The sequence below is a fragment of the Oncorhynchus mykiss genome, chromosome 30 (genome assembly GCF_057628025.1).
Source record: "Oncorhynchus mykiss isolate SJ-2025 chromosome 30, ASM5762802v1, whole genome shotgun sequence".
Classification (NCBI taxonomy): Eukaryota; Metazoa; Chordata; class Actinopteri; order Salmoniformes; family Salmonidae; genus Oncorhynchus; species Oncorhynchus mykiss.
The window spans coordinates 1,470,745-1,492,046 of record NC_143051.1 but is presented as its reverse complement, the minus strand read 5'-3'; the positions used below and the strand labels follow the sequence as shown (position 1 = coordinate 1,492,046).

The 21,302-nt window shown below is 48.0% G+C and overlaps 1 protein-coding gene across 4 annotated transcripts in view; it reads right to left on the bottom strand.

Moving 5' to 3' along the window:
* Positions 1-1,616: 1,616 nt before the first annotated feature.
* The window catches only part of spire1a (spire-type actin nucleation factor 1a), a 123,407-nt gene continuing 103,721 nt past the window's right edge, over positions 1,617-21,302 (bottom strand). The window contains exons 14-17 of one of the 4 annotated variants that reach the window (XM_090228523.1): positions 10,310-10,380; positions 8,384-8,411; positions 7,895-8,265; positions 1,617-5,427 (exon numbers count right to left, since the gene is read on the bottom strand). In XM_090228523.1, coding sequence (XP_090084649.1) covers positions 5,181-5,427; positions 7,895-8,265; positions 8,384-8,411; positions 10,310-10,380 — 717 coding nt within the window. In that variant the 3' untranslated portion in view covers positions 1,617-5,180. The remainder of the gene's footprint in view (positions 5,428-7,894; positions 8,266-8,383; positions 8,412-10,309; positions 10,381-21,302) is intronic. The other 3 variants (XM_090228524.1, XM_090228525.1, XM_090228526.1) reach the window with 3 other exon arrangements.

Sequence of the window (21,302 nt, the reverse complement as noted above, 5' to 3'; positions counted from 1 at the left end):
TATAAAGTTTATAATATACATAGTAAAGTACAGATACCCCCCAAAACTACTTAAGTAGTACTTTAAGTGTTTTTACTTATGTACTTTACATTACTGCGGACAAGGGCGTAATAAACACAGCTTCTACAGCACTGGAAACGTTTGTTAGCTATTTCAGGTGAAGCGGGATCCATTGAAAACTAGCTAGCTCGCTGGGTAGTTGGTAGCAGGTGTTTACACTAACACTTATGAACTAAATACAACTGAGTTAACAACAGGTAGGAGGCGCAGGAGGGACCCGAGGTTAGTCACCTGCTGTCAGCATGTTTACAAATCTCCCCGATTCAGAGTAAAGACCAGGACCTGTTTTACCTGAATCATCTTGGTTAATCATTAGAACAATAGGATCCTAGCCTTAAGATGCCAAGTTAACCAAAAGCATTGGGCCTAGTTTTCCTGAGCCTTTGTATAGCATTAAATCATTGTTAGAACAATCTTTAATAGCCAAGGTGTTTCCCAGAGCCTGCCAGATAGGCTTATTTTCTGCCTTACCTCACAAGATATCATTCTAAAACAAAACAATGTATAAGTGTTGTGTGGAAATGGACATGATCATAAGATGGTAAGTGTTTAATTTGAGTCAGGTATAGGATCTAATGTAATACAGTATCTGAAATATGTATTTGTAACATTTTGCCAAGATGAATTTTATCCGGTGGAAAATGGAAACACATGGAACACTAGAAGTCATTAAATTGTCAGACGTCAGTTCAACAACAGTCAATAATACAGCAGATTGTTGCGCTCCAATTTAACCGGCAGCGCTGAACGCGCTTTTTTGGTTTTAATGAAAATATGTTCAGCGCATTCGTAAATTATTCAGACCCCTTCACTTTACCACATTTTGTTACATTGCAGCCAAATTTGATTTGTTTCTTCTCTTCAATCTACACACAATAGGCCATAATTACAATGCAAAAACAGGTTTTTAGAGATTTTTGCAAATGTATAAAGAAACCCCCCAGAAATATCAGATTTCCATACTTTGTTGAAGTATCTTTGGCAGCGATTACAGCCTCGAGTCTTCTTGGATATGACGCTATAAGCTTGGCACACCTGTATTTGTTGGGGAGTTTCTCCCGATCTTCTCAGCAGATCCTCTCAAGGTCTGTCAGGTTGGATGGGGAGCGTCGCTGCACAGCTATTTTCAGGTCTCTCCAGAGATGTTCGATCCGGTTCTCTGAATGTCTGAGTGGCCCAGTTTTACCATTGGAATGCGATACAAAACGGTGCAGCGGTGTGCTTTAGGACCACGCGGACGCCTCCGAGCGGTCGGGTCGGCTGTTTGGAGTGTTGATCCAACTGGTGATATCCATGGCTGATAGAAACTAATTTAATCATGCAGGCTGATAGAAACTACTTTAATCATGCAGTGATATCCATGGCTGATAGAAACTAATTTCATCATGCAGGCTGATAGGTAGTTTCTATCAGTTGTGTACATCTCAAGTTAGGATATATTGTTGTTGTTTTTTTACTGTTGAGCTGACACCTGTCATACACAATACTGTAATATATTAAAGGAATACTTAATTTCAACCCTGTTGTGTGCAGAGCAGAAATACTACAACACAGAATTCAAAAGAGATAGTTTTATTGTCATTAAAAAATAAACAAAAATTATAGCATACACACCATTCCTTCCTCACTGTATCCGTATGGTCCAAATGAACATTTAATGAGAGGTTGATATTGACGTTAGTCATCTCAAACTTGTTATAATTCTGATCTTTCTACCACAGTTGGTACAAGGGGCCAGAAAATCAATCAATTCGAAAATTGCAGATTGGGTCTGTAGGACCCAGTCTGTAGGATTTATGTGTATGAATGATAATGCATCCATGTGATGTCTCTAAGCAGACCGTGTATGGATATTGTGCGTGAATAAATAATTATTTTAAGGGGGCATTAAAATTCTTTGTATATAGATTTAGATTGCACTTGAAATAAGATATTTTAAAACCATTATACCCTGTACATTCAGAAAGATGTGCTTTGCTGACACCTGCTTCCAAACCCCAAGCTCTAACACACGATTACCTCTAGGATACCATTACACCACACTAACTTCACAACGTGGAACAAAAGATTTAAGAATTTAAATTAAATGAGTAAAGAAGGAACTTCAAAACAACAATACATTGGTACAGTAAAAGTGCTATTCAGACCTGACTGGTCGAGAAGGCCGATCTGGTCTTATCCAGACCTAACTGGTCGAGAAGGCCGATCTGGTCTTATCCAGACCTAACTGGTCGAGAAGGCTGATCTGGTCTTATCCAGACCTAACTAGTCTAGGAGGTCCATCTATCTGGTCTGATCCAGACCTAACTGGTCTAGGAGGTCCATCTATCTGGTCTGATCCAGACCTAACTGGTCTAGGAGGTCCATCTATCTTTTCTGATCCAGACCTAACTGGTCTAGGAGGTCCATCTATCTGGTCTGATCCAGACCTAACTGGTCTAGGAGGTCCATCTATCTGGTCTGATCCAGACCTAACTGGTCTAGGAGGTCCATCTATCTGGTCTGATCCAGACCTAACTGGTCTAGGAGGTCCATCTATCTGGTCTGATCCAGACCTAACTGGTCTAGGAGGTCCATCTATCTGGTCTGATCCAGACCTAACTGGTCTAGGAGGTCCATCTATCTGGTCTTATCCAGACCTAACTGGTCTAGGAGGTCCATCTATCTGGTCTGATCCAGACCTAACTGGTCTAGGAGGTCCATCTATCTGGTCTGATCCAGACCTAACTGGTCTAGGAGGTCCATCTATGTGATCTATTCTGATCTGGACAGGAGATAAAGTCAATATTACATACAAAATAAATAAAAATCTTTAAGATTGTTTTTGCAGGAATATGTTGTTATATATACTAGAATATAATGGCTGGTGTTAGATACAGCATGTACACAACCACATCCCACCATTCTGAGATCCTATTGGTCAGCTAGGAACCAAGAAAAAGAAAACAAAAGAAAAATACTGCTTGTAGAATCCCCATATCAATTCCTCATCAAGTTCTTCCCAATATACTACAGGTCCATAGAATGACATGGCACCAGGCACAGAAATGATCCAAATACATCATAGTAAACACGTGGCTAAAACACACCAAATCATTTGACCTCTGACCTTACCCTGTTTTCCAGCCAATCCAATTTTAGAAGACAAAAAAAACCTGGCAAAAAATTTGGAGTAGCATAACATTTGGTTTGATTTTATTGGCTGGGGAGGGGCAGAGACTACCATAGGCATAACATTTGGTTTGATCTTATTGGCTGGGGCTGGGTAGAGACTACCATAGGCATAACATTTGGTTTGATTTTATTGGCTGGGGAGGGGCAGAGACTACCATAGGCATAACATTTGGTTTGATTTTATTGGCTGGGGAGTGGCAGAGACTACCATAGGCATGTCATTTGGTTTGATTTTATTGGCTGGGGAGGGGCAGAGACTACCATAGGCATAACATTTGGTTTGATTTTATTGGCTGGGGAGGGGCAGAGACTACCATAGGCATAACATTTGGTTTGATTTTATTGGCTGGGGCTGGGGAGAGACTCCCTTAGAAATAAAATGCCTAGTGGTTATGCCTATGGAAACTCACCGACCGACCACACTACTGTTAAATATATATATTATCTCTGGACGGGGACGAGAGGTCTCACCGACCGACCACACTACTGTTAAATATATATATTATCTCTGGACGGGGACGAGAGGTCTCACCGACAGACCGACCACCTCCGTGATCTCAGCAGCTATTTGAATGGTCCCCCTAATTCACTTAACCAAAATATAAAATGCAACATGTAAAGTGTTGGTCACATGTTTCATGAGCTGAAATAAAAGATCCCAGAAATGTTCCATGTGCACAAATGTGTTTACATCCCTGATAGTGAGCATTTCTCCTTTGCCAAGATAATCCATCCACCTGACAGGTTTGGCATATCAAGAAGATAAACAAACATGATCATTACACAGGTGCACCTTGTGCTGGGGATAATAAAATGCCACTTAAAATGTGCAGTTTTGTCACAACACAAAGCCACAGATGTCTTGTGTTTTGAGGGGGTGTGCAATTGGCATGCTGACTGTAGGAATGTCCAGCAGAGCTGTTGCCAGATAATTGAATGTTTATTTCTCTACCATAAACCGCCTCCAACGTCGCTTTAGACAATTTGGGCAGTACATCCAACCGGCCTCACAACAGCAGACCACAAGTAACCACGCCAACCCAGGACCTCAACATCCAGCTTCTTCATCTGCTGGATCATCTGGGGGGTGCTGAGGAGTATTTCTGTCTGACCTTTTGTGAGTATATACTCATTCTGATTGGCTGCGCCTGGCTCCCCAGTGAGTGGGTCTGGCTGCCAAGTGGGTGGTCCTATGCCCTCCAAGGCCCACCCATGGCTGCAACCTGCCCAGTCATGTAAAATCCATCGATGAGGGCCTAATTAATTTATTTCAATTGACTGATTTCCTGAACTGCAACTCAGTAAACTCTTTGAAAGTGTTGCATGTTGCGTTTGTTCAGTATATTAGGGTTAATCACAGAACGTGAGAGAATAGGAAATGGTTAAATATTCTAATAGCGCATCTATACTGTGGTAGACACTTTATTCATGGACTACTATACTGTGAATTGGTTTCTGTCAACGGCTAGCTAGTCGTCCGCCCACAGCTGTACACTAACCCAATCGTTCCTGACACTAGGGGTTAGGGGAAGAGAACCCACCCATGCTGTCTATTCAACAAATGTCTAGAATCATCCATCCAGGTAGGTAGTATATACTAACACACGGTCACTTATATCATTATAACACAGTGATGAGCAGCCAAGAGCTGAGAGAGTATGACTGTCTCAAAAGGGTACCTATCCTATTCCCTATTCAGTGCACTACTTTAGACCAGAGTCCATAGAGTGTCAGCCAGGGTGAGCAGAGTCATGATAAATACATCACACAGCTAGATGGCCAACAAACAGCCTGGTTCCTTTGAGCTCTGGTCAAAGTGCTGCCCTATATGGAGAAGTTTTTCATGAAATAGAAGCATTTCACTGCTGTTTTAGAAGCACGTGACAAATACAATTTGGATTTGAGACGCCCCCAAGGAGTGGCCAGAGAGAGGTCTGACCCTAAAGTTAAACCTCGTTGACGTTCCTCTCAGAGGGTCTGCAGTAGTCTGTGTTAGCTGAAGATATGTAGAAGGACTGGGTTTTCCTCTTCAGATGGGCTCGCTTGGTGGCCAGAGAGCGCTTGCTGCTGGAGATGATCTCAGAGATGAACATCTTACAGTCGATGCAGACCTCCATGGTACACCAATCCTCTGTCAGCTCCTTGGGAAGATCCAGCTCGTCACTAGAACGCTCAATTTTGCGTTTGGATAACCTGGGAGAGGAGAATCTTTATTATTCTTTATTTAACCAAGTGGGTCAGTTGAGAACTAATTCCCATTTACAATGACAACCTGACAGACTTCAAGAGGGTCCTTTTTACTACTTCCTTTATTTAGGAAGACCAGGTACCTCGCCAACCACCTAACCCTGAAGCCTTCTGAGTAACAAGACCAGGTACCTCGCCCTGTAGCCTTCTGAGTAACAAGACCAGGTACCTAGCCCTGTAGCCTTCTGAGTAACAAGACCAGGTACCTCACCAACCACCTAACCCTGAAGCCTTCTGAGTAACAAGACCAGGTACCTCGCCCTGTAGCCTTCTGAGTAACAAGACCAGGTACCTCGCCAACCACCTAACCCTGAAGCCTTCTGAGTAACAAGACCAGGTACCTCGCCCTGTAGCCTTCTGAGTAACAAGACCAGGTACCTAGCCCGGTAGCCTTCTGATTAACAAGACCAGGTACCTAGCCCGGTAGCCTTCTGATTAACAAGACCAGGTACCTAGCCCTGTAGCCTTCTGAGTAACAAGACCAGGTACCTGGCCAACCACCTAGCCCTGTAGCCTTCTGAGTAACAAGACCAGGTACCTAGCCAACCACCTAGCCCTGTAGCCTTCTGAGTAACAAGACCAGGTACCTATCCCTGTAGCCTTCTGAGTAACAAGACCAGGTACCTAGCCAACCACCTAGCCCTGTAGCCTTCTGAGTAACAAGACCAGGTACCTAACAGTGAAGCCTTCTGAGTAACAAGACCAGGTACCTAGCCCTGTAGCCTTCTGAGTAACAAGACCAGGTACCTAGCCAACCACCTAGCCCTGTAGCCTTCTGAGTAACAAGACCAGGTACCTATCCCTGTAGCCTTCTGAGTAACAAGACCAGGTACCTAGCCAACCACCTAGCCCTGTAGCCTTCTGAGTAACAAGACCAGGTACCTAACCATGAAGCCTTCTGAGTAACAAGACCAGGTACCTAGCCCTGTAGTCTTCTGAGTAACAAGACCAGGTACCTAGCCAACCACCTAGCCCTGTAGCCTTCTGAGTAACAAGACCAGGTACCTAACCATGAAGCCTTCTGAGTAACAAGACCAGGTACCTAGCCCTGTAGTCTTCTGAGTAACAAGACCAGGTACCTAGCCCTGTAGCCTTCTGAGTAACAAGACCAGGTACCTAACCATGAAGCCTTCTGAGTAACAAGACCAGGTACCTAGCCCTGTAGCCTTCTGAGTAACAAGACCAGGTACCTAGCCCTGTAGCCTTCTGAGTAACAGGACCAGGTACCTAGCCCTGTAGCCTTCTGAGTAACAAGACCAGGTACCTAGCCCTGTAGCCTTCTGAGTAACAAGACCAGGTACCTAGCCCTGTAGCCTTCTGAGTAACAAGACCAGGTACCTAGCCCTGTAGCCTTCTGAGTAACAAGACCAGGTACCTAGCCAACCACCTAGCCCTGTAGCCTTCTGAGTAACAAGACCAGGTACCTCGCCAACCACCTAACCCTGTAGCCTTCTGAGTAACAAGACCAGGTACCTAGCCCTGTAGCCTTCTGAGTAACAAGACCAGGTACCTAGCCAACCACCTAGCCCTGTAGCCTTCTGAGTAACAAGACCAGATACCTAACAGTGAAGCCTTCTGAGTAACAAGACCAGGTACCTAGCCCTGTAGTCTTCTGAGTAACAAGACCAGGTACCTCGCCAACCACCTAACCCTGTAGCCTTCTGAGTAACAAGACCAGGTACCTAGCCCTGTAGCCTTCTGAGTAACAAGACCAGGTACCTAGCCAACCACCTAGCCCTGTAGCCTTCTGAGTAACAAGACCAGATACCTAGCCCTGTAGCCTTCTGAGTAACAAGACCAGGTACCTAGCCAACCACCTAGCCCTGTAGCCTTCTGACCAACAAGTTTTTAACTGAAATCAGTCAATTCAACCATCCATTTGGATGCCATGTTCTCTCAGGGACAACATTGGAGTCAATCAACCCCCACTCTGTCACTGGAATTATGTAATGTAACTAGGGGGGTAGAATATGTCTGCTTCAACACCCATATGGCATATCTAGAACCAGACTACTAGATACCATGTTGAAAAACTGACAGCCCTGGTAGACAAATTGTACAATGATTGCTCTGCAAGTACAAAGCACAAGCTCTCAAACAACAACAAACGAGGAGAACATTGATGAGAAGTGGGACATGAAGTCCCATGTACTGACCACTGAGAACATGGAGAGGGGGACACAGCAGAGAACCAGCATTAATACCAACGTTGCTGAGTGGGTGGGGCACTGCTCTGTCTGGAAGGTAGTCAGGACTGAGGTCGATTGAAGTGTACTGCCCCCTAGTGGTCATACTCAGGACCATATCTGATTTGTGATTTTTTTAAATAATAACTTAAATAAAAGGAAGAGCAGTTTAAATGTTATTCGTCACATCCCTAAGCCCAAAGACCAATAATGATGTTATTGTGTACCTGGAGACAGTCCGGCGCAGGCGCTGGCTGGACGAGGGCTTCTCTGGGGTGTCCAAGGCTGATGTCCCTCCAGCCTCCTCCCTGGGTAGGATGGTGGTAGTAGATCCCAGAGAGGAGATGGACAGGTTGGCATACGGCTTAGATGGAAGTCTCTTCTGGAAACAACGGGACAGAGTCAGAGGAAGTCTCTCCTGGAAACAACGGGACAGAGTCAGAGGAAGTCTCTCCTGGAAACAACGGGACAGAGTCAGAGGAAGTCTCTCCTGGAAACAACGGGACAGAGTCAGAGGAAGTCTCTCCTGGAAACAACGGGACAGAGTCAGAGGAAGTCTCTCCTGGAAACAACGGGACAGAGTCAGAGGAAGTCTCTCCTGGAAACAACGGGACAGAGTTAGGAGGGTCAGATATATAGAGGATCTGAACATCTAATCTGTCAACAATTAAAGGGCAAGTGTGGTCAATGGGTGGACGAGGAGGACTTTGGCTCACCTTTTTACAGCACTGAGAGCACACAGGCCTGGAGAGAGAGAGAAATATTCAGTCACACAACAAGTCTCATTCATTCTGATTAATGTTGAGAGATTCTCCAGTACTTTTGTATATTCTTTAGCCAGTAGTCCTGAAATGTTTAAGTGCCAAAAGTGGTCAACGAAAATTGAGTAGTACATCGTACATAGCACACACACACACACACACACCACACACACACACAACACACACACACACACACACACACGTCATTGTTCTCCCTCTCTCCCTCTGCTGTGTGTGCGTGGGCATCTTGCTAGCTGTCACTCAAAATGGTGAAGGGCTGAAGCTCATTGGCTAGAATTCGAATTCCTAAGAGGGCTGGCCTATGTGGGGGAAAATGTAGGAAATATGGTGCAGCACAGCTCCCAGAAAAACAGTCACTTCAAACTAGGGATTTCGTGAGGTTAGACAGTAATTCTGTATGTATGAACTATACGTTGATACTTCCAGCCCAAAGCGGGAGGTTTGAAAAATACTTCGTAGTCACCAAAATTCTGGAGCTCGTCTTTGAACAAAAATTCCACACAAACTCTACTTTTGGTATTTGTATCTTTAGTCCATTGTTGATATAGTACCAAACTGTTTGTCATGTCAGCAATCAAGTTAAGATGTATAACTTTAAAAATACAGAAATACTGCCACTATGATAATTGTTTTTGGGTGAAATTGACTTTAGTAAAATATAACCCACATCAGGGATTGGAACCGGTTCGGGGAACAGAACCAAAAATGTTGTTCTTTTACAGTTGAGGAACAGAAAGAGAACCAGGAACGAAAGTGATCTATACTGCTCCGGAACAGAACAGTTGTTTTAAAAGCACGGGAACCAGTTAATAACGTTAATTTACCTTCAGGACATTTTTTCCCCCCCTGGCATCCCACAAAAAACACAAGGTGCCTAAGTAAAGCCCTTACTCTGCCACTTAGAAATGTATTCCAGTGTCTGCCTGTCAGCTGAACATTTTTGCCAGTGTGTGAAGGCAACCTGATCCTCCGTAGCATAGGCTACTGCACTGACGTTACAAGCGTGATTCAGAAATTAGGGAGAGATTTTTAATTAGAGAAAAATGCATTAAAATGCTAGTTGCGGATACTATAGTTATCACGTTTCACATTGGATTCATTAACTACAAAAGGGTAAGATGTGTTTTTTTTAATTCTGGTGCCGCTCTGCATACAATCTCACACCAACACAATTTCAGTTGCATCTCACGCCCTACACTTGTCTGTCCATTGCACATGTAAACAACTATAGCCTACTAACTAACCTAACTATAGAGTATCCATGCAATATCAGCTGCAAAATAAAATCAAATGTTATTGGTCACATACACATGGTTAGCAGATGTTATTGGTCACATACACATGGTTAGCAGATGTTATTGGTCACATACACATGTTTAGCGGATGTTAATGTGAGTGTAGCGAAATGCTTGTGCTTCTAGTTCCGACAATGTAGTAATATCTAACAAGTAATCTAACAATTTCACAACAACTACTTTATACACACACAAGTGTAAAGGAATGAATAAGAATATGTACATATAAATCTAACAAGTAGGCCAAAACTATAGCTTGCCCAATGTCCATAGCAAGCTGCTCTATCTGCACTGATTGGTGAAGTCATTTAATGTCAAGCTAATTAAAATTCATGAAATTAATGATTTCAGAGGCTTAAAACAGAAGAGAAAGTAACAACAAATCGGTTCAGAACTTTATTTTTCAGGTCGGAACCAAAAACAATTACATTCTGTTCAGAACGGAACGATTGGAAAATGATTTGGGTTCCAACCCCTCACTGCAAAATAACGATAAATGTCTACAACTGTACTATAAATACTGTACTATAAATACTGTACTATAAATACTGTACTATAAATGTACCTTTTGCAGAATTGGCAGGTGTAGGACCGGTTGAAGAAGGAGAACCTTTTAGTCCGACAGGAGAAACACAACTACAGGAGAGGAGGAGGAGAACGGTTTAGTCTGACAGGAGAGGAGGAGGAGGAGGAGGAGAACGGTTTAGTCTGACAGGAGAGGAGGAGTAGAACGGTTTAGTCTGACAGGAGAAACACAACTATAGGAGAGGAAAAGGAGGAGGAGAATGGTTTAGTCTGACAGGAGAGGAGGAGGAGAACGGTTTAGTCTGACAGGAGAAACACAACTACAGGAGAGAAGGAGGAGGAGAACGGTTTAGTCTGACAGGAGAAACACAAATACAGGAGAGGAGGAGGAGGAGGAGGAGAACGGTTTAGTCTGACAGGAGAAACACAGCTACAGGAGAGAAGGAGGAGGAGAACGGTTTAGTCTGACAGGAGAAACACAACTACAGGAGAGGAGGAGGAGAACGGTTTAGTCTGACAGGAGAGGAGGAGGAGAACGGTTTAGTCTGACAGGAGAAACACAACTACAGGAGAGGAGGAGGAGGAGGAGGAGGAGGAGAACGGTTTAGTCTGACAGGAGAAACACAAATACAGGAGAGGAGGAGGAGGAGGAGAACGGTTTAGTCTGACAGGAGAGGAGGAGGAGAACGGTTTAGTCTGACAGGAGAAACACAGCTACAGGAGAGGAGGAGGACGGTTTATTCTTGACAGGAGAGGAGGAGAAGAACAGTTTAGTCTGACAGGAGAAACACAGCTACAGGAGAGAAGGAGGAGGAGGACGGTTTAGTCTGACAGGAGAGGAGGAGGAGAACAGTTTAGTCTGACAGGAGAAACACAGCTACAGGAGAGAAGGAGGAGGAGAACGGTTTAGTCTGACAGGAGAGGAGGAGGAGAACGGTTTAGTCTGACAGGAGAAACACAACTACAGGAGAGAAGGAGGAGGAGAACGGTTTAGTCTGACAGGAGAAACACAAATACAGGAGAGGAGGAGGAGGAGGAGGAGAACGGTTTAGTCTGACAGGAGAAACACAGCTACAGGAGAGAAGGAGGAGGAGAACGGTTTAGTCTGACAGGAGAAACACAACTACAGGAGAGGAGGAGGAGAACGGTTTAGTCTGACAGGAGAGGAGGAGGAGAACGGTTTAGTCTGACAGGAGAAACACAACTACAGGAGAGGAGGAGGAGGAGGAGGAGGAGGAGAACGGTTTAGTCTGACAGGAGAAACACAAATACAGGAGAGGAGGAGGAGGAGGAGAACGGTTTAGTCTGACAGGAGAGGAGGAGGAGAACGGTTTAGTCTGACAGGAGAAACACAGCTACAGGAGAGGAGGAGGACGGTTTATTCTTGACAGGAGAGGAGGAGAAGAACAGTTTAGTCTGACAGGAGAAACACAGCTACAGGAGAGAAGGAGGAGGAGGACGGTTTAGTCTGACAGGAGAGGAGGAGGAGAACAGTTTAGTCTGACAGGAGAAACACAGCTACAGGAGAGAAGGAGGAGGAGAACGGTTTAGTCTGACAGGAGAGGAGGAGGAGAACGGTTTAGTCTGACAGGAGAGAAGGAGGAGAACGATTTAGTCTGACAGGAGAGGAGGAGGAGAACGGTTTAGTCTGACAGGAGAAACACAGCTACAGGAGAGAAGGAGGAGGAGAACGGTTTAGTCTGACAGGAGAAACACAACTACAGGAGAGGAGGAGGAGAACGATTTAGTCTGACAGGAGAGGAGGAGGAGAACGGTTTAGTCTGACAGGAGAAACAACTACAGGAGAGGAGGAGGAGGAGGAGAACGGTTTAGTCTGACAGGAGAGGAGGAGGAGAACGGTTTAGTCTGACAGGAGAGGAGGAGGAGAACGGTTTAGTCTGACAGGAGAGGAGGAGGAGAACGGTTTAGTCTGACAGGAGAGGAGGAGGAGAACGGTTTAGTCTGACAGGAGAGGAGGAGGAGAACGGTTTAGTCTGACAGGAGAAACACAGCTACAGGAGAGAAGGAGGAGGAGAACGGTTTAGTCTGACAGGAGAGGAGGAGGATAACGGTTTAGTCTGACAGGAGAAACACAACTACAGGAGAGGAGGAGGAGGAGAACGGTTTAGTCTGACAGGAGAGGAGGAGGAGAACGGTTTAGTCTGACAGGAGAAACACAACTACAGGAGAGGAGGAGGAGGAGGAGGAGGAGGAGAACGGTTTAGTCTGACAGGAGAAACACAAATACAGGAGAGGAGGAGGAGGAGGAGAACGGTTTAGTCTGACAGGAGAGGAGGAGGAGAACGGTTTAGTCTGACAGGAGAAACACAGCTACAGGAGAGGAGGAGGAGGACGGTTTAGTCTTGACAGGAGAGGAGGAGAAGAACAGTTTAGTCTGACAGGAGAAACACAGCTACAGGAGAGAAGGAGGAGGAGGAGGACGGTTTAGTCTGACAGGAGAGGAGGAGGAGAACAGTTTAGTCTGACAGGAGAAACACAACTACAGGAGAGGAGGAGGAGGAGGAGGAGAACGGTTTAGTCTGACAGGAGAGGAGGAGGAGAACGGTTTAGTCTGACAGGAGAAACACAACTACAGGAGAAGAGGAGGAGGAGGAGAACGGTTTAGTCTGACAGGAGAGGAGGAGGAGAACGGTTTAGTCTGACAGGAGAAACACAACTACAGGAGAGGTGGAGGAGGAGGAGAACGGTTTAGTCTGACAGGAGAGGAGGAGGAGAACGGTTTAGTCTGACAGGAGAAACACAACTACAGGAGAGGAGGAGGAGAACAGTTTAGTCTGACAGGAGAGGAGGAGGAGAACGGTTTAGTGTGACAGGAGAAACACAGCTACAGGAGAGGAGGAGGAGGAGAACGGTTTAGTCTGACAGGAGAGAACGGTTTAGTCTGACAGGAGAAACAACTACAAGAGAGGAGGAGGAGGAGGAGAACGGTTTAGTCTGACAGGAGAGGAGGAGGAGAACGGTTTAGTCTTGACAGGAGAGGAGGAGGAGAACGGTTTAGTCTGACAGGAGAAACACAACTACAGGAGAGGAGGAGGAGAACGGTTTAGTCTGACAGGAGAGGAGGAGGAGAACGGTTTAGTCTGACAGGAGAAACACAACTACAGGAGAGGAGGAGGAGGAGGAGGAGGAGGAGAACGGTTTAGTCTGACAGGAGAAACACAAATACAGGAGAGGAGGAGGAGGAGGAGAACGGTTTAGTCTGACAGGAGAGGAGGAGGAGAACGGTTTAGTCTGACAGGAGAAACACAGCTACAGGAGAGGAGGAGGAGGACGGTTTAGTCTTGACAGGAGAGGAGGAGAAGAACAGTTTAGTCTGACAGGAGAAACACAGCTACAGGAGAGAAGGAGGAGGAGGAGGACGGTTTAGTCTGACAGGAGAGGAGGAGGAGAACAGTTTAGTCTGACAGGAGAAACACAACTACAGGAGAGGAGGAGGAGGAGGAGGAGGAGGAGGAGGAGAACGGTTTAGTCTGACAGGAGAGGAGGAGGAGAACAGTTTAGTCTGACAGGAGAAACACAACTACAGGAGAGGAGGAGGAGGAGGAGGAGAACGGTTTAGTCTGACAGGAGAAACACAACTACAGGAGAGGAGGAGGAGAACGGTTTAGTCTGACAGGAGAAACACAACTACAGGAGAGGAGGAGGAGAACGGTTTAGTCTGACAGGAGAGGAGGAGGAGAACGGTTTAGTCTGACAGGAGAGGAGGAGGAGAACGGTTTAGTCTGACAGGAGAGGAGGAGGAGAACGGTTTAGTCTGACAGGAGAGAAGGAGGAGAACGGTTTAGTCTGACAGGAGAGGAGGAGGAGAACGGTTTAGTCTGACAGGAGAGGAGGAGGAGAACGGTTTAGTCTGACAGGAGAAACACAACTACAGGAGAGGAGGAGGAGGAGGAGGAGAACGGTTTAGTCTGACAGGAGAAACACAGCTACAGGAGAGAAGGAGGAGGAGAACGGTTTAGTCTGACAGGAGAAACACAACTACAGGAGAGGAGGAGGAGGAGGAGGAGAACGGTTTAGTCTGACAGGAGAAACACAACTACAGGAGAGGAGGAGGAGAACGGTTTAGTCTGACAGGAGAAACACAACTACAGGAGAGGAGGAGGAGAACGGTTTAGTCTGACAGGAGAGGAGGAGGAGAACGGTTTAGTCTGACAGGAGAGGAGGAGGAGAACGGTTTAGTCTGACAGGAGAGGAGGAGGAGAACGGTTTAGTCTGACAGGAGAGAAGGAGGAGAACGGTTTAGTCTGACAGGAGAGGAGGAGGAGAACGGTTTAGTCTGACAGGAGAGGAGGAGGAGAACGGTTTAGTCTGACAGGAGAAACACAACTACAGGAGAGGAGGAGGAGGAGGAGGAGAACGGTTTAGTCTGACAGGAGAAACACAGCTACAGGAGAGAAGGAGGAGGAGAACGGTTTAGTCTGACAGGAGAAACACAACTACAGGAGAGGAGGAGGAGAACGATTTAGTCTGACAGGAGAGGAGGAGGAGAACGGTTTAGTCTGACAGGAGAAACAACTACAGGAGAGGAGGAGGAGGAGGAGAACGGTTTAGTCTGACAGGAGAGGAGGAGGAGAACGGTTTAGTCTGACAGGATAGGAGGAGGAGAACGGTTTAGTCTGACAGGAGAGGAGAAGGAGAACGGTTTAGTCTGACAGGAGAGGAGGAGGAGAACGGTTTAGTCTGACAGGAGAGGAGGAGGAGAACGGTTTAGTCTGACAGGAGAAACACAGCTACAGGAGAGAAGGAGGAGGAGAACGGTTTAGTCTGACAGGAGAGGAGGAGGAGAACGGTTTAGTCTGACAGGAGAAACACAACTACAGGAGAGGAGGAGGAGGAGGAGAACGGTTTAGTCTGACAGGAGAGGAGGAGGAGAACGGTATAGTCTGACAGGAGAAACACAGCTACAGGAGAGAAGGAGGAGGAGAACGGTTTAGTCTGAGAGGAGAGGAGAACGGTTATTTGAGAGATCAGGTCAATATCAAGTCAAAGACATTAAGCGCTACAGGGCCGGCACAAGGGAATCCTGTCAGAATACGTTAGCATTACGTCAGTGGTAAAAATACCTGCAGGCCCAGGAGGACACAATGCATGTCAGTTCTACAAAACCTTTCTGTCGAATAAGGAATCACATCAGCCCCTTCTATAGGCAGGCCCAGGAGGACACAGTGATGTTCAGATTGGCATGTCAGTTCTTCAAAATCTGCTAGTACAGTATCTAGACAGGCCCAGCCCTGCTGGTACAGTATCTAGACAGGCCCAGCCCTGCTAGTACAGTATCTAGACAGGCCCAGCCCTGCTGGTACAGTATCTAGACAGACCCAGCCCTGCTGGTACAGTATCTAGACAGACCCAGCCCCGCTGGTACAGTATCTAGACAGACCCAGCCCCGCTAGTACAGTATCTAGACAGGCCCAAGTTTAGCCCCGCTAGTACAGTATCTAGACAGGCCCAGCCCCGCTAGTACAGTACCTAGACAGGCCCAGCCCCGCTAGTACAGTACCTAGACAGGCCCAGCCCCGCTAGTACAGTATCTAGACAGGCCCAGCCCCGCTAGTACAGTATCTAGACAGGCCCAGCCCCGCTAGTACAGTATCTAGACAGGCCCAGCCCCGCTAGTACAGTATCTAGACAGGCCCAGCCCCGCTAGTACAGTATCTAGACAGGCCCAGCCCCGCTAGTACAGTATCTAGACAGGCCCAAGTTTAGCCCCGCTAGTACAGTATCTAGACAGGCCCAAGTTTAGCCCCGCTAGTACAGTATCTAGACAGGCCCAAGTTTAGCCCCGCTAGTACAGTATCTAGACAGGCCCAAGTTTAGCCCCGCTAGTACAGTATCTAGACAGGCCCAAGTTTAGCCCCGCTAGTACAGTATCTAGACAGGCCCAAGTTTAGCCCAGCTAGTACAGTATCTAGACAGGCCCAAGTTTAGCCCCGCTAGTACAGTATCTAGACAGACCCAGCCCTGCTAGTACAGTATCTAGACAGACCCAGCCCTGCTAGTGCAGTGTCTAGACAGACCCAGCCCTGCTAGTACAGTAACTAGACAGACCCAGCCCCGCTAGTACAGTGTCTAGACAGGACCAGCCCCGCTAGTACAGTGTCTAGACAGGACCAGTCCTGCTAGTACAGTGTCTAGACAGGCCCAAGTTTAGCCCCGCTAGTACAATGTCTAGACAGGCCCAGCCCCGCTAGTACAGTGTCTACACAGGCCCAAGTTTAGCCCCGCTAGTACAGTGTCTAGACAGGTCCAGCCCCGCTAGTACAGTGTCTAGACAGACCCAGTCCTGCTAGTACAGTGTCTAGACAGGCCCAAGTTTAGCCCCGCTAGTACAGTGTCTAGACAGGCCCAGCCCCGCTAGTACAGTGTCTAGACAGACCCAGTCCTGCTAGTACAGTGTCTAGACAGGCCCAAGTTTAGCCCCGCTAGTACAGTATCTAGACAGGCCCAAGTTTAGCCCCGCTAGTACAGTATCTAGACAGACCCAGCCCTGCTAGTGCAGTGTCTAGACAGGACCAGCCCTGCTAGTGCAGTGTCTAGACAGACCCAGTCCTGCTAGTACAGTGTCTAGACAGACCCAGCCCTGCTAGTACAGTATCTAGACAGACCCAGTCCTGCTAGTACAGTGTCTAGACAGACCCAGCCCTGCTAGTACAGTATCTAGACAGACCCAGCCCTGCTAGTACAGTGTCTAGACAGACCCAGCCCTGCTAGTACAGTGTCTAGACAGACCCAGCCCTGCTAGTACAGTGTCTAGACAGACCCAGCCCTGCTAGTACAGTGTCTAGACAGACCCAGCCCTGCTAGTACAGTGTCTAGACAGACCCAGCCCTGCTAGTACAGTATCTAGACAGACCCAGCCCTGCTAGTACAGTGTCTAGACAGACCCAGCCCTGCTAGTACAGTGTCTAGACAGACCCAGCCCTGCTAGTACAGTATCTAGACAGACCCAGCCTGCTGGTAGAGTATCTAGACAGACCCAGCCTGCTGGTAGAGTATCTAGACAGACCCAGTCCCGCTAGTACAGTGTCTAGACAGACCCAGTCCCGCTAGTACAGTGTCTAGACAGACCCAGCCCCGCTAGTACAGTATCTAGACAGACGCAGCCCCGCTAGTACAGTATCTAGACAGGCCCAGCCCCGCTAGTACAGTATCTAGACAGGCCAAAGTTTAGCCCCGCTAGTACAGTATCTAGACAGGCCCAAGTTTAGCCCCGCTAGTACAGTATCTAGACAGGCCCAAGTTTAGCCCCGCTAGTACAGTATCTAGACAGGCCCAAGTTTAGCCCCGCTAGTACAGTATCTACACAGGCCCAAGTTTAGCCCCGCTAGTACAGTATCTAGACAGACCCAGTCCTGCTAGTACAGTATCTAGACAGACCCAGTCCTGCTAGTACAGTGTCTAGACAGACCCAGCCCTGCTAGTACAGTATCTAGACAGACCCAGCCCTGCTAGTACAGTGTCTAGACAGACCCAGCCCCGCTAGTACAGTGTCTAGACAGACCCAGCCCCGCTAGTACAGTATCTAGACAGACCCAGCCCCGCTAGTACAGTATCTAGACAGACCCAGCCTTGCTAGTACAGTGTCTAGACAGGACCAGCCCTGCTAGTACAGTATCTAGACAGACCCAGCCCTGCTAGTACAGTGTCTAGACAGACCCAGCCCTGCTAGTACAGTATCTAGACAGACCCAGCCCCGCTAGTACAGTGTCTAGACAGACCCAGTCCTGCTAGTACAGTGTCTACACAGGCCCAAGTTTAGCCCCGCTAGTACAGTGTCTAGACAGGACCAGCCCCGCTAGTACAGTGTCTAGACAGACCCAGTCCTGCTAGTACAGTGTCTAGACAGACCCAGTCCTGCTAGTACAGTGTCTAGACAGGCCCAAGTTTAGCCCAGCTAGTACAGTGTCTAGACAGGCCCAGCCCCGCTAGTACAGTGTCTAGACAGACCCAGTCCTATTAGTACAGTGTCTAGACAGGCCCAAGTTTAGCCCCGCTAGTACAGTCTCTAGACAGGCCCAAGTTTAGCCCCTCTAGTACAGTATCTAGACAGGCCCAAGTTTAGCCCCGCTAGTACAGTATCTAGACAGACCCAGTCCTGCTAGTACAGTATCTAGACAGACCCAGTCCTGCTAGTACAGTGTCTAGACAGACCCAGTCCTGCTAGTACAGTGTCTAGACAGACCCAGCCCTGCTAGTACAGTATCTAGACAGACCCAGCCCTGCTAGTACAGTGTCTAGACAGACCCAGCCCCGCTAGTACAGTGTCTAGACAGACCCAGCCCTTCTAGTACAGTGTCTAGACAGACCCAGCCCCGCTAGTACAGTATCTAGACAGACCCAGCCCCGCTAGTACAGTATCTAGACAGACCCAGCCCTGCTAGTACAGTGTCTAGACAGGACCAGCCCTGCTAGTACAGTATCTAGACAGACCCAGCCCTGCTAGTACAGTGTCTAGACAAACCCAGCCCTGCTAGTACAGTAACTAGACAGACCCAGCCCTGCTAGTACAGTGTCGAGACAGGCCCAAGTTTAGCCCCGCTAGTACAGTGTCTAGACAGGCCCAGCCCCGCTAGTACAGTGTCTAGACAGACCCAGTCCTGCTAGTACAGTGTCTACACAGGCCCAAGTTTAGCCCCGCTAGTACAGTGTCTAGACAGACCAGCCCCGCTAGTACAGTGTCTAGACAGACCCAGCCCTGCTAGTACAGTGTCTAGACAGACCCAGCCCTGCTAGTACAGTGTCTAGACAGACCCAGCCCTGCTAGTACAGTGTCTAGACAGACCCAGTCCTGCTAGTACAGTGTCTAGACAGACCCAGTCCTGCTAGTACAGTGTCTAGACAGGCCCAAGTTTAGCCCCGCTAGTACAGTATCTAGACAGGCGCAAGTTTAGCCCCACTAGTACAGTATCTAGACAGACCCAGCCCTGCTAGTACAGTATCTAGACAGACCCAGCCCTGCTAGTACAGTGTCTAGACAGACCCAGCCCTGCTAGTACAGTATCTAGACAGACCCAGCCCTGCTAGTGCAGTGTCTAGACAGACCCAGCCCTGCTAGTGCAGTGTCTAGACAGACCCAGCCCTGCTAGTACAGTAACTAGACAGACCCAGCCCCGCTAGTACAGTGTCTAGACAGGACCAGCCCCGCTAGTACAGTGTCTAGACAGGACCAGCCCCGCTAGTACAGTGTCTAGACAGGACCAGTCCTGCTAGTACAGTGTCTAGACAGGCCCAAGTTTAGCCCCGCTAGTACAATGTCTAGACAGGCCCAGCCCCGCTAGTACATTGTCTACACAGGCCCAAGTTTAGCCCCGCTAGTACAGTGTCTAGACAGGACCAGCCCCGCTAGTACAGTGTCTAGACAGACCCAGTCCTGCTAGTACAGTGTCTAGACAGGCCCAAGTTTAGCCCCGCTAGTACAGTGTCTAGACAGGCCCAGCCCCGCTAGTACAGTGTCTAGACAGACCCAGTCCTGCTAGTACAGTGTCTAGACAGGCCCAAGTTTAGCCCCGCTAGTACAGTATCTAGACAGGCCCAAGTTTAGCCCCGCTAGTACAGTATCTACACAGACCCAGTCCTGCTAGTACAGTGTCTAGACAGACCCAGCCCTGCTAGTGCAGTATCTAGACAGACCCAGCCCTGCTAGTACAGTGTCTAGACAGGACCAGCCCTGCTAGTGCAGTATCTAGACAGACCCAGCCCTGCTAGTGCAGTGTCTAGACAGACCCAGCCCTGCTAGTACAGTATCTAGACAGACCCAGCCCTGCTAGTACAGTGTCTAGACAGACCCAGCCCTGCTAGTACAGTGTCTAGACAGACCCAGCCCTGCTAGTACAGTGTCTAGACAGACCCAGCCCTGCTAGTACAGTGTCTAGACAGACCCAGCCCTGCTAGTACAGTGTCTAGACAGACCCAGCCCTGCTAGTACAGTGTCTAGACAGACCCAGTCCTGCTAGTACAGTGTCTAGACAGACCCAGTCCTGCTAGTACAGTGTCTAGACAGACCCAGCCCTGCTAGTACAGTGTCTAGACAGACCCAGCCCTGCTAGTACAGTGTCTAGACAGACCCAGCCCTGCTAGTACAGTGTCTAGACAGACCCAGCCCTGCTAGTACAGTATCTAGACAGACCCAGCCCTGCTGGTACAGTATCTAGACAGACCCAGCCCTGCTAGTACAGTGTCTAAACAGACCCAGCCCTGCTAGTACAGTGTCTAGACAGACCCAGCCCTGCTAGTACAGTATCTAGACAGACCCAGTCCCGCTAGTACAGCATCTAGACAGACCCAGTCCCGCTAGTACAGTGTCTAGACAGACCCAGTCCCGCTAGTACAGTGTCTAGACAGACCCAGTCCCGCTAGTACAGTGTCTAGACAGACCCAGTCCCGCTAGTACAGTATCTAGACAGGCCAAAGTTTAGCCCCGCTAGTACAGTATCTAGACAGGCCCAGCCCCGCTAGTACAGTATCTAGACAGGCCAAAGTTTAGCCCCGCTAGTACAGTATCTAGACAGGCCCAAGTTTAGCCCCGCTAGTACAGTATCTAGACAAGCCCAAGTTTAGCCCCGCTAGTACAGTATCTAGACAGGCCCAAGTTTAGCCCCGCTAGTACAGTATCTAGACAGGCCCAAGTTTAGCCCCGCTAGTACAGTATCTACACAGGCCCAAGTTTAGCCCCGCTAGTACAGTATCTAGACAGACCCAGTCCTGCTAGTACAGTATCTAGACAGACCCAGTCCCGCTAGTACAGTATCTAGACAGACCCAGTCCCGCTAGTACAGTGTCTAGACAGACCCAGTCCCGCTAGTAGTGTCTAGACAGACCCAGCCCCGCTAGTACAGTATCTAGACAGGCCAAAGTTTAGCCCCGCTAGTACAGTATCTAGACAGGCCCAGCCCCGCTAGTACAGTATCTAGACAGGCCAAAGTTTAGCCCCGCTAGTACAGTATCTAGACAGGCCCAAGTTTAGCCCCGCTAGTACAGTATCTACACAGGCCCAAGTTTAGCCCCGCTAGTAC